Source organism: Pristiophorus japonicus, chromosome 1 (genome assembly GCF_044704955.1).
Source record: "Pristiophorus japonicus isolate sPriJap1 chromosome 1, sPriJap1.hap1, whole genome shotgun sequence".
Taxonomy (NCBI): domain Eukaryota; kingdom Metazoa; phylum Chordata; class Chondrichthyes; family Pristiophoridae; genus Pristiophorus; species Pristiophorus japonicus.
Window position 1 is genome coordinate 431,693,644 of NC_091977.1, and position 13,487 is coordinate 431,707,130.

The 13,487-nt window shown below is 46.5% G+C and overlaps 1 protein-coding gene across 6 annotated transcripts in view; it reads left to right on the plus strand.

Moving 5' to 3' along the window:
- The window catches only part of LOC139275532 (coiled-coil domain-containing protein 178), an 846,828-nt gene that overhangs the window by 75,437 nt on the left and 757,904 nt on the right, over window positions 1-13,487 (plus strand). For all 6 annotated transcript variants that reach the window (XM_070892705.1, XM_070892709.1, XM_070892736.1 and 3 more), the window contains one exon: window positions 2,327-2,547. In XM_070892705.1, coding sequence (XP_070748806.1) covers window positions 2,327-2,547 — 221 coding nt within the window. The remainder of the gene's footprint in view (window positions 1-2,326; window positions 2,548-13,487) is intronic.

Sequence of the window (13,487 nt, forward strand, 5' to 3'; positions counted from 1 at the left end):
CCTTCAGGGATTTGTGGACCTGCACGCCAAGGTCCCTTTGTTCCTCTACACTTTTCAGTGTTGTACCATTTAATGTGTAGTCCCTTGCCTTGTTAGACCTCCGCAAATGCATTATATCACACTTATCCGGATTAAATTCCATTTGCCACTGTCCTGCCCACCTGACCAGTACATTGGTATCTTCCTGCAGTCCGTAGCTTTCTTCTTCATTATCAACCACACAGCCTATTTTAGTGTCATCTGCAAACTTCTTAATCATACCCCCAACATTCAAGTCCATCATCATCATCATCATCATCATTATCATCATCATTGACATATACCACAAAAAGCAGGGGACCCAGTACTGGAACATAACTGGAAACATCCTTCCAGTCTCAAAAACATCCATCAACCATTACCTTTTGCTTCCTGCCTCTGAGCCAATTTTGGATCCAACATGCCACTCTGCCCTGGATCCCATGGGCTATTACTTTCGTGACCAGTCTGCCATGTGGGCCCTAATGAAAAGCCTTGCTAAAATTCATATATACTACATCATACGCCCTACCCTCATCGACCCTCCTTGGTACCTCCTTGAAAAATTCAATCAAGTTATGTAGCTATCATGTTTGAATTGCTGGCAGTGTGTGCAAGCTGTGAGATGTGAGTGTGAGGCTTGCAAGAGTGCTAAGTGTGTGAGGATTAAGCTATTAGGGATGAGTCCTGATTGATAGTGATTTTGGTAGGTGAATTATGGGGGTATGGTGATTTGAGCAGTGGCTGATTCTAGTGGTGCAGTTGATAGGACATGGCATTTGAAGATGCATTCACTGGCCTTCACCACTCATGTGAGGTCATTAAACGTCTGGCGACACTGCATCAAGGGTCCCTGGGGCTAAACTCCTGGCATTGCCCTCCATAGCTATCTGCTGCCACTGCCTTTTCGCCGAGTGTCTGGAGAGCGTCCTGGCCCCCTGTGTATACAGGACGTCTCTCCTCCTTTCCACCTTTTTCTCCAAAACCTCCAGTGTAGCATGGGAAAACCTGGGTACCTACTGTCTCCCATGTTCAGCCATTCTTCTGTCTTTCCCAGGTCAGTTTCAGCTCACAAAGGACTCCCAGCACCTGCTCCAGCCACAATGCACCTCCCGTTTAAGAGCTGCAGGCTAGCTTTGAGCAGTGCAGGCTAGCTTTAACTAGTGCAACAAGCGTCAATTTTGGGTCCCCTGTTGATGAATGCAGCCAATCAACAGCATGGGTAGTGCTGGCTGTACGCAGAAATGATGTAAATAATTTTCAGGAGCTGCCCAATTTATCCTCCAATATCTCTGCCTTTGTTTCTCTCTACACTGTTGTGCGTGAGATGAAGATTTACATATACCTCCCCCGTCTAGGATGCCGCATTCACTGCTAATGGTGTAGTGTCCTCTATTGTGGGAAAGCCAAGCTCACTCATCATAGGCAGTCCCTTGAAATCGAAGAAGACTTGCTTCTACTCTAAAAGTGAGTTCTCAGGTGATTGAACAGTTCAATATAGGAATTACAGTCTCTGTCGCAGGTGGGACAGACAGTCGTTGGAGGAAAGGTGGGGAGTCTGGTTTGCCGCACATTCCTTTCGCTGCCTGCGCTTGTTTTCTGCATACTCTCGGCGATGAGTCTCGATGAGCCAGATTTGATGACTGCCTTGTTGAATACTTCTATTTTTTCCATCTCCCTATCGCTATCCACTTCCACTGCGTCTCTCATTCTCAATCTGTTTCATCTTTGGGCTACTACCATTCAATACAGACTTCAGGAATAGTGTACCATCTTCATCCTGGCACTCAACAGCCCTCTGGTAAGATTACTGAATTTAACAACTTCAGACATTAGCTATGTCCCCTACTATCCTGTTGGATTTTACCAGTAGGTTCATTCACGTTCTGCTGGGTTATTTTCCATTTTGGAGCTGTGTGACTCTCCTTTCTGTCTTTTTCATCGTTGTCTTTTAAATTCAATATAAATATCTAAACTCAATTTGAAATGATCTTCCCGCCGAATATAAAGCACTTTTTAACCAGTTATCAGCTTTTTTTCAATACGCTGTTAAATCCATTAACAGTTTGAAAAGTAGTTAAGCGATTTGAATTTTTGACTTCTACTTGTTCTCCATTCACCTTTTTCTACTTGGACATTTCCTGACTTATAGCACTGACTCGTCAATGCAATAAAATGGGCTTCTCCATCTGAATGTGATGATTAAGGGTTAAATCCGAATGTTCTAATCTCAGAAGCTAATCAACTTGCTGTACATTATTAGCATTTTCTGTTTTTAGTTAAAATTGTCTATCCTTTTCTTTCGCAGAGTACGAGGTATGTTTACAGGATATATATGAATTACAGTGGCATGTTGAGAGTAAAGCAAATCATTTACAAAATCTACAAAATCAAGTTACCAATGCAGAAGTACTGAACCAGAGACTACGAGAAGAAATAAACTTAATGAAGAAGCTTGAATATCAACTGAAGGAAAAGCTGGATTTGGAAAGGAACACCATTAATGATATTGTACCAAATCAAAGAGAGGTATTTAACCTAAACACGGTACCATTTTGGATATAATGAAATGAGCCTAATACTGTTTACTGCATTGGATGCTATATTTCATAAGTTCTCTTGTAGTCCTAAAGAAAAAACTGCATTAATAGAGCACTTTCAGGTGCTCGGGACATCCCAAAATGTTCACAATCAAATGAATTACTTTGAAATATAGGCCGGAATTTTCACGTTCGCGTCGGGTTGGGAGTTGTCGGGCGGCATAGCTGGTCCAGAATGGGATGTTTTCAGCAAAGCGCTGCTCAGAGCGATTTTCACTTGATGGCCCTAATTGAAAGAGTCATGTGTGTTTCCCGTGCCCTATTAAATGGTGCGGGTCTGATGACGTTATTGATGACTCATTTCCAGCACCCATATTTAAAGCAACTTTGCACTGAACTCACTTGAAGGTTTCCAGAGGAAGGTGGAAGGTGTGAAAGAAAGGCTACAAGAGAGCTAAAACTTTTGAAACATGGATAGCTAAAGGCAGAGGGCTGTACCCCGGTTCTCAGATTCTTCCTTGCATAATCTTGTGGAGGCTATCAGAGGACACAAGTAGGTTCTCTTCCCTTCTGACAGGCAAAAGGAGACATCCACAAGCAACAAAGAGAGCCTGGCTGGATATATCTGAGGAGGTCAGCAGCAGGGATATTGTGAGGAGCACTTGGATACAATGCAGGAAGCGCTTCAATTATCTCATTAGGTCAGGAAAGGTGAGTGCAATGCCACACTCGCCCTCATCCTGAAGTGCCTGTCAACACATCCCCATCACTCTGCCTTCCCAAGCCTACTCCTGCACATCATTCCTTACACCAACATACCTTACATGTCCACCCATCCGTCTCTCTATGTACAGACTCACATCCCCATTTGACTAACCACCCCTCACATACACCCTCATTCTAATGCAATCAAGTAACACCACAGAAGGAAGACATTTGGCATTGACTCCCTACTTCCTCATAGTCACCCTTTACAGATGTGTAAGATATCCATTCCTTACACTCATTCCATTACCTTCACTTAAACTTCCCTTCTTCCCCTCCTTACAGAAGAGAGCCCACAACAATAGAGAGAGGGAGAGGAACCAGAGGTGGCCCTCTAGTGATTGCACACCTCACAGCAGCAGATGAGACAACTCTAAATTTCAGGAGCTCAAGAGATGTTGGCAGTGGGTGGCAGAGAGAGGGGCACACCCCAGCAACCTGGTGACAGAATTACATCTCATAAAGCCACATAGCATACAACATGGCCAGTGTCAGACCCATGTCAGCAGCCAGTGAAATGTCATCATGTATATAATTTTTTTTTAATTCGTTCGTGGGATGTGGGTGTCGCTGGTAAGGCCAGCATTTATTGCCCATCCCTAAATGCGCTTCAGAAGGTTGTGCTTAGCTGCCTTCTTGAACCGTTGCAATCCGTGTGGTGAAGGTACTCCCACAGCGCTGTTATGGAGGGAGTTCCAGAATTTTGACCCAGTGACAATGAAGGAACGGCGATATACGTCCAAGTCAGGGTGATGTGTAACGTGGAGGGAAACTTGCAGGTGATGGTGTTCCCATGCGCATGCTGCCCTTGTCCTTCTAAGTGGTAGAGATCGTGAGTTTGGGACGTGCTGCCGAAGAAGCCTTGGAGAGTTGCTGCAGTGCATCTTGTAGATGGTACACACTGCAGCCATGGTACACTGCTGGTGGAGGGAGTTAAGGTGGTGGATTGGGTGCCAATCAAGCTGGCTGCTTTGTCCTGGATGGTGTCAAACTTCTTGAGTTTTGTTGGAGCTGCAGTCATCCAGGCAAGTGGAACGTATTCCATCACACTCCTGACTTATGCCTTGTAGATGGTGGAAATGCCTTGGGGAGTCAGGAGGTGAGACACTCGCCGCAGAATACCCAGCCTCTGACCTGCTCTTGTTGCCACAGTATTTATGTGGCTGGTCCAATTAAGTTTCTGGTCAATGGTGACCCCCAGGATGTTGATGGTGGGGGATTCGGCCATGGTAATGCCGTTGAATGTCAACGGGCGGTGATTAGACTCCCGCTTGTTGGAGATGGTCATTGCCTGGCACTTGTGTGGCGCGAATGTAACTTGTCATTTATCAGCCCCGGCCTGAATTGTCGTTCAGGTCTTGCTGCATGCGGGCATGGTCTGCTTCATTATCTGAGGAGTTGTGAATGGAACTAAGCATAGTACAATCATCAGTGAACATCCCCACTTCTGACCTTATGATGGAGGGAAGGTCATTGATGAAGCAGCTTAAGATGGTTGGACCCAAGACACTATCCTGAGGAACTCCTACAGGCATGTCCTGGGGCTGAGATGATCCAACTCCATCCACCATAACCAACTTCCTTTGTGCTAGGTATGACTCCAGCTAGCAGAGAGTTCCCCCCCCCTCCCACTCTCGGATTTCCATTGACTTCAGCTTTACTAGGGCTCCTTGATGCCACACTCGGTCAAATGCTGCCTTGATGTCAAGGGCAGTCGCTCTCACCTCACCTCTGGAATTCAGCTCTTTTTTCCATGTTTAGACCTATAATGAGGTCGGGATCTGAGTGGTCCTGGCGGAACCCAAACTGCATTGGTGAGCAGGTTATTCCTGAGTAAGTGCCACTTTAAAGCACTGTCGATGACACCTTCCATCACTATGCTTATGATTGAGAGTAGACTGATGGAGTGGTTATTGGATGGATTGGATTTGTCCAACTTTTTGTTGACAGGACATACCTGGGCAGTTTTCCACATTGTCGGGTAGATGCCGGTGTTGTAGCTGTACTGAAACAGCTTGGCTAGAGGCACGGGTAGTTGTTGTTGGTGGTGCTCAGTGTAAGCAGCACCCATGCTGATAAGAACATAATAAATAGGAGCAGGAGTAGGCCATTTGGCCCCTCGAGCCTATTTCGCCATTCAATAAGATCATGGCTGATCTGATCTTGGGCTCAGTTCCACTTCTCTGCCCGCTCACTATAACCATTCACTCCCTTATCACTCAAAAATCTGTCTATCGCCACCTTAAATATATTCAATGACCCAGCTTCCACAGCTCTCTGGGGCAGAGAATTCCACAGATTTACAACCCTCAGAGAAGGAATTCTTCCTCATCTCAGTTTTAAATGGGTGACTTCTTATTCTGACTATGCCCCCTAGTTCTAGATTCCCCCACGAGGGGAAACATCCTCTCTGAATCTACCTTGTCGAGCCCCCTCAGTATCTTGTATATTTCAATAAGATCACCTCTCATTCTTCTAAACTCCAATGAGTATAGGCCCAACCTACTCAACCTTTCTTCATAAGTCAACCCCTTCATCTCAGGAATCAACCGAGTGAACCTTCTCTGAACTGCCTCCAATGCAAATATATCCCTCCTTAAATAAGGAGACCAAAACTGTACGCAATACTCTAGATGTGACCTCACCAATATCCTGTATAGTTGTAGCAAGACTTGTCTGTTTTTATACATCATCCCCTTTGCAATAAGGCCAACATTCCATTTGCCTTCCTGATTACTTGCTGTACCTGCATACTAACTTTTTGTGTTTCATGCATAAGGACCTCTAGGTCCCTCTGTACTGCAGCATTTTGTAATTTCTCTCCATTTAAATAATAATATGCTTTTTTATTTTTTCTGCCAAAGTGGATAAGCTCACACTTTCCCACATTATACTCCATCTGCCAATTTTTTGCCCACTCAGTTAGCCTGTCTATATTTCTAGATTTTTTGTGTCCTCCTCACAAGTTGCTTTCCCACCCATCTTTGTATCATCAGAAAACATGGCTACATTACACTCGATCCCTTCATCCAAATCATTAATATAGATTGTAAATAGTTGAGGCCCCAGCACCAATCCCTGTGGCACTCCACTAGTTGCCATTTGCCCTCCGGAAACTGACCCGATTATTCCGACTCTCTGTTTTCTGTTAATTAGCCAATCCTCTATCCAGGCTAATATATTACCCCCAACCCCGTGAACTGTTATCTTGTGCAGTAACCTTTTATGTGGCACCTTATCAAATGCCTTCTGGAAATCCAAATACACTACATCCACTGGTTCCCCCTTATCCACCCTGCTTGTTACATCCTCAAAGAACTCCTGCAAATTTGTCAAACATGATTTCCCTTTCATAAAACCATGCTGACTCTGCTTGATTGTATTATGCTTTTCCAAATGTCCTGCTACTACTTCCTTAATAATGGACTCCAGCACTTTCCCAATGACAGATGTTAGGCTAACTGGTCTATAGTTTCCTGCTTTCTGTCTGCCTCCTTTTTTAAATAAAGGCGTACCATTTGTGGTTTTCCAATCCGCTGGGACTTCACCAGAATTCAGGAAATTTTGGTAGATTACAACCATTGCATCGATTATCTCTGCAGCCATTTCTTTTAGCATCCTAGGATGTAAGTCATCATGTCCAGGGGACTTGTCCACCTTATTGTCCCATTATTTTACTGGGTACTTTATCTCTAGTGATAGTGATTGTTTTAATGTAGTGATGTAGTAGATGGCAGGTGAAGGGCCAATCCCTCAATGTTCTAATAATAAGTAGCAATGTGGTGAAAGTGGCTTCCGAGGTTGCAGAAATGACCTGCAAACTGCAGAAGCCTAAATCAGTGCTCAGAATGGAGTCATCAATTGCCTTTCCCTTAGGCAACTAATGAGGTGTAAGCTGTGTCTATTTATCTGCTACTACCAGCTGCCAATTATTACCGTTGCACAATGGCCACTTCTGTCTGCCCTTCACAGGTGAGGTTTCCAAGCTGCGTGCTTCCTGTGCTAATGCAGTTAAAACGCCTGCTCAGGGTCAAAAAACAAGCATTTAATGAGGTTAATTAGATCACCCGCTTCTCCCAATCGGGTTCGTGACGCACTGGCAAATGTGCCCGATGTGGCAGGATAATGGCGGGTTCCCGATGCGCTGCCTAATTTTGGTATTTTTACTGCCAACCCGCCTCCAAACCTGCACTCACGATAACGGGAAATTTCTAGCCATAATCACTGTTGCAGCAGCCAACTTGTGTGAAGGAAGATCCCACAAATTAAATGACCAATAAGTTCATCTGTTTTTGGTGATGTTAGTTGAGGAAGGAATGTTGGCCGGGATACCAGAAGCGCTCCCTACTCTTCAAATAGTACCATGAGATCTTCTACATCTATCGGAATTGACCTCATTTTGGCCTAGAAATTGGATTGCGCTCGAATTAGGGCGTGATCACAGTGCTGTGCAGGCTGCACGCGGCTATAGAAGTCAGTAGCAGGAACAAAGGAAATTAGTCTGCCAGCCTCAGTTGTTTATTAATGGCGACCTACAGGTGCTAGTTGTGGCACCAGAGGCAGCTCCCATGAGACACCAATGTCAGCCGCCTCGGACGTCAGCCGAGGTCATAAGGAGAGTCTGGGGGGTGACAGGTATGAGTCGTAGTAGACAGCATTCCAGCTCCACAATAAGCTAAGTGAAAAAGTTAAAACTTACCTTTCTGGTATTAACCTCCAGTGGTTCCTTTCAGGACCGTTGATTTGGCGATCAAGCACCTGCGAATATAGATGGTTTTAAACCAATTTTGCAAAGGGTGCTTCAACCAGGCGTTGTCTGAAAATTGTCCCCTCTAACAATGCAGTGTGCTTGAAGCCTGGAATGGAACTTGAATCTGCAACCTCCTGACTCACAGGTTAGAGTTCCACCAATTGAGCCATTCTGTTTGTGTCTTTTGCCTGCGTAAACTTGTCAGGCTAAAATTACACACTCTGGCTGCTGGGTGGCTTGGTACTCAGTCTATGTATGTGCTCAGGCAGTCGCTCATTGAAAATCTTCCGTGTCTGGGACTGCTGTCTTAGTTTTAGCTAAGGTTGATGAAGGTTAAGCATTTTTACTTTGGAGTTTTTTAAAACCTTTTCAACATATTTTTAAAACATTAATATCTTTATATATTAATTTCAAGTTTTTAATTTTTTTTGCCAGTCCTCAGTAAATTTAAGCCAGTTCAAAGTGGGGTCATCCATTTTGGATCCAAGAAAGACAAATCGGAATATTATCTTAATGGGGAGAGAATAGGGGGGGGGAAATTTGTGTACGGCAACTCAAGTTAACAGCTGCTGAAAATGGCTGCAGCGCTACCGTTGAAAAATTTGCGCTGGGGGTTGGCGATGTGTACTACTGCGCTAACTTATTGTGCAACACCCTGGTGACGTTAATGGAGGCCTCTGACCCGAAGCTCCCGTCCACAGTCAGCGTGCAGCTTCTTTCAGACTGTGGGAGCGAGGCTTTGGAGTTCGCAAGGCATTGTGTGTAATTAAAGGGGAAATGCATTCATAACTAATAAAAGTTACAATGCAGTGAAAAAAAATGGAGCTTTCAGCTCTTGCTGCCTTTCAATAAACAATTTACCATTAAAATAAAGCCCCAAATGGGATTCCTCAGCACTTAAAGCTGAATTCACTTCTGAACCTAAAAAAATGGGAAAAGTGCTTCAGTACAAATGGCTCAGCAAGCCAGGGAAGAGGCATCTAAAGTCTCGCACGCTGCACACCAGCTTGGTGCAGGGGGTCAACACTGCAAGAGAGGTCCTGTACCCACAGGGGCCAGGAGAACCTACAGCAAGAACGATATGTGACCACGTCACCAAGGCTGCCAATGCCCCGCCACCTGGCTCCAGTGCCCAAAGAAGCTTCATGACCTCAGAACACTCTTACCAGTTGCATCACCAGCCTCCCACACTTCTCAATGCACGACTACCCCGCCACCCATTCACCTACCAACAATCTGTACCAATCACGAGGTACATTTCTCATTCCTAACCTCACCTCATCCCCTTGGAGTAGACGGTGCAGGCCATTCTTGGTAGAGGCAAGGCTGAGCCCTTGGCCAGCAGCAGGGCAGAAAGGAGACAGGATGTTGGTATCCTCATACATTATCCTCCTTCTGGCATGCACCTCTTGCTTTCCCGCCCTCCCCTCACTACAGTTCTACCCTTGTCCCTTCCTCATTTCACACACCCAGGAAATGTAACCTGCCCAGCCAGTGGTTGGCCAAGAAGAGAGAGAGGAGAGTGAAGAAGAACAACATCACTTGATTAGACACTCGCAGCCACTAGTTCCTCAAGGTCGACCAGCAAGGCCATTTGCAGTGTCCCCTACTGAAAGTCAGCAGAATTCCACCAGCCATGCTGCAGCCCCTGTCTTGCATGTGCCTCATGTGAACTTGGCTATTTTCAAGACCTGAAAGTGATTCCAAACCTTCAGTGTGCAGCTGGTGTGTGACTACAGGCAGCTCATCATGCAGGTGAATGCCCATAATCCTGACACTAGTCACGATTCCTTCATTCTGCGGAAGTCTTCTGTGCCACCTATTTGATCCAGCATGGCTGGCTACTAGGTGACAAGGGTTATCCATTCATGACATGCCTCATGACTCCGGTCTGGAACACGTGCACAGCAGGCCTACAACGAGAGCCATAATACCATAAGGAACATTATAGAGCAGACCATCTGCGCGCTCAAGCAACGTTTCTGCTGCTTGGACCGCTCTGAAGGAGCCCTGCAGTATTCAACTGAGCAGGTAACAAGATTTGTGGTAGCATGCTGCACAACTTTGCCATTATGAGGAAATAGCCCTTGCCACCGCCTATAATGCGAGAAGCTGAGGAGCAGGAGCATGAGAAAGAGGAGGATGAAGTGCACCAGGAAGTGGAGGAACACAAAGAGGAAGGAAGGATACAACGTAGACAGACCCTTTCTGCCCGGGCTCTACATGATATTTTATAAGAGCAGGGAATTTATGCTAGAACTGTTGCGGTGTATAAAATTATGAGGGGCCTAGATAAAGTAGATAGGAAGGACCTGTTTCCCTTAGCAGAGATGTCAATAACCAAGGGGCATAGATTTAAAGTTCATCCGGTCCTGGCGATCTATCTACTTTCAAGCATACTAAACCCTTAAATATTTCCTCTCTTGCTATGTTTATCCCATCCATTATTTCACTCTCTTAGTCCTTAACTTCAACATCGGCACTGTCCCCATCTTTTGTGAAGGCAGCACAAAGAATTCATTAAGTACCTTACCCACGTCCTCCGCCTCCACACATAGATCACCATTTTGATCCCTAATAGGCTCTACTCTTTCCTTAGTTATCCTCTTGCTCATTATGTAATTATAAAACATCTTTGGATTTTCTTTGATTGATTGATCCCCTGTAAGTAGTTCAGGCTGCCTTTAAGTAGCACTTGCCATTCGTGATATCAGGCCCCTGCTGATGTGTGCAGCCAATAATTTAAAAATCATTTAAAAAAGAGCTGGCAGCATAAATTTAATATGTAGCCTGCTACACTATGAACGGGCATGGGTTTTATCATGATCTCCACGCCCGTTTTCAGCGGTTAACCAATTTCTCCCCCTAAATATCATGTTATTCCAATTTCCGATTGTTTACCTTCATTTTATTAGGATTTCTGCATAGCTTTACAATGAGACATTTTCCATTATATCATCAAATCTTCCTGTCCTTTTCAAGCACTAAAATCAAATTGCTTCAAGAAGAAGGCACACTGTCACCGTCTCAGGACAACTAGTGATAGGAAATAATTGCCAGTGATGCCCACATCCCAACAATGAATAATAACTTTTTTTTCCTTGTTTACAATGGAAACTGCCTATTTAAACTTACTACACTGGGGCTGAAATTCTGTGTAGCCAGAAAGCTGGTGGTGTTAAGCTCTCTCTTTCATCCCAGTCTCTCTCCTCCAAGTCTCTTTTCCCCCGCAGTCTCTCTCTCTCTTCTTCCCGCCTCTCTCCCCCCGTCTCTCTCTCTCTCCCTGTCTCTCTCTCCCACTGTCTCTTTCCCCTGTCTCTCTCTCTATCTCCCCCAGTCTCTATCTTTCCCAGAATCTCTCTCTATCTTCACCAGTCTCTCTCTCTCTCCCCGGCTCTCTCTTGCCCAGTCACTCTCTCTCTCTCTCTCTCTCTCTCTCTCCCCGCCCCCCCCCCCCAGTCTCTCTCTCTCTCCCCCCCCACTCTCTCTCTCTCTCCCCCCCCCCCACTCTCTCTCTCTCTCCCCCCCCAGTCTCTCTCTCTCTCTCTCTCTCTCTCCACCCCCCAGTCTCTCTCTCTTCCCCCCCAGTCTCTCTCTCTCTCTTCCCCCCCCGCCCAGTTTCACTCTCTATCTCCCCCAGTCTCTCTCTCTATCTTCGCCAGTCTCTCTCTCTCTCTCTCTCTCTCTCTCTCTCTTCCTGTCTCACTCCCTTCCCCCCAGTCTTTCTCTCTCTCTCCCCAGGCTCTCTCTCCCCTAATTTCTCTCCCTCTCTCTCTCTCCCAGTTTCTCTCTCTCGCTCCCCCCTGTTTCTTTCTATCCCCCCAGTCTCTCTTCCCTCAGCCTCACTCACCACCCAGTCTCTCTCCCCGTCTCGCTCTCCCCTTTATCTCTCTCTCCCGAGTCTCTCTCTCTCTCTCCTCAGTCGCTCTCTCCCCTGTTATGTTCAGAATAACTCCACAAGACTGTATACTATAAGCTCAAACTGTTGTGACCTTGGTCTCTTTAACTCCAGAGTGAGAAACAGTATGGTAGACTGCCTTTATTACCTGCTTACCCGGGGTGTGCAGGTGACCCTTGGGTCTCCCACAGGTCTGCCCCCTGGTGGCAGGTCTTACACATTAGTAAGGTTTACATACATAACATCCCCAAAGTCATTCTCTGCCCCCCCCCTAGTCTCTCTCTTTCCCCCCCCCCAGTCTCTCTTTCCCCTGCAGTCTCTCTCTTCCCCCGTCTCATTCTCTCCCACTGTCTCTCTTTCCCTGCAGTCTCTCTATTTCCCCAGTCTCTCTCTATTTCCACAGTCTCTCCCAGTATCTTCCCCAGTCTCTGTCTCTCCCTCTCTCTCTCCCCCGTCTCTCTCTCTCCCCCATCTCTCTCTCTCTCCCCCAGTCTCTCACACGCCGCAGTCTCTCTCCCCCCCCCCTCTCTCTCTCTCTCCCCATCTCTCTCTTTCTCTCCCCAGTCTCTGTCTCTCCCCAGTCTCTGTCTCACCCACTCTCTCTCCCAGAATCTTTCTCCAGCTGTCTCTCTCCGCAAAGTCATGAATTCCTCCCCTAGTGTCTCTCTTTTCCCCCACAGTCTCTCTCTCCCTGTCTCTCTCCCCTAGTGTCTCTCTATTCTCTCCCAGTCTCTCTTTCTCTATCTCTCTCCCTCTCTCTCCCCAAGTATCTCTCTCTCTCTCTCTCTCCCCCAGTCTCTCTCTCCCCAGTCATCCTTCCTCTCTCGCCCACTGTCTTTCTATCTCCCCCACTGTCTCTCTGTCTCTATCTCCCCCAGTCTCTCTATCTCTCTCCCTCTCTCTCCCCAAGTATCTCTCTCCCAAGTCTCTCTCTCTCCCCCATCTCTCACTGTGCCACAGTCTCTCTCTCTCACCCCCAATCTCTCCCGCACTATCTCTCTCTCTCACCCCCAATCTTTCTCTCCCGCACTGTCTCTCTCACCCCAGTCTCTCTATCTCCTCCAGTCTCTCTCTCCCCAGGCTCTTTCTCCCCTAGTACATCTCCTTCTCTCTCTCCCAGTCTCTCTCTCTCCCCCTCCCCCCAGTCTCTCTCTCTCTCTCTCTACCCCCAGTCTCTCTCTCTCTCCCAGTCTCTCTCTCCCCAAAGTCGCTCTCTGCCCCCTAGTGACTCTCTTTTTCCCCCAGTCTCTCTCTCTCCCCCAAGTCTCTCATTCCCCCGCAGTTTCTCTCTCTCTCCTCCCATGTCTCGCTCCCTCAGTCTCTCTCTTTCCCTGCAGTCTCTCTATTTCCCCTGTTGATTTCTCCAGTCTCTCTCTGTATCTTTCCCAGTTTCTCTCTCTCTCTCTCCCTGTCTCTCTCTCTCTCACTGTCTCTCTCTCTCTCTTCCTGTCTCTCCCTCTCTCCCCTTGCTCTCCCTCTCTCCCCCAGTCTCTCTCTCTCTCCCCTCAATCTCTCT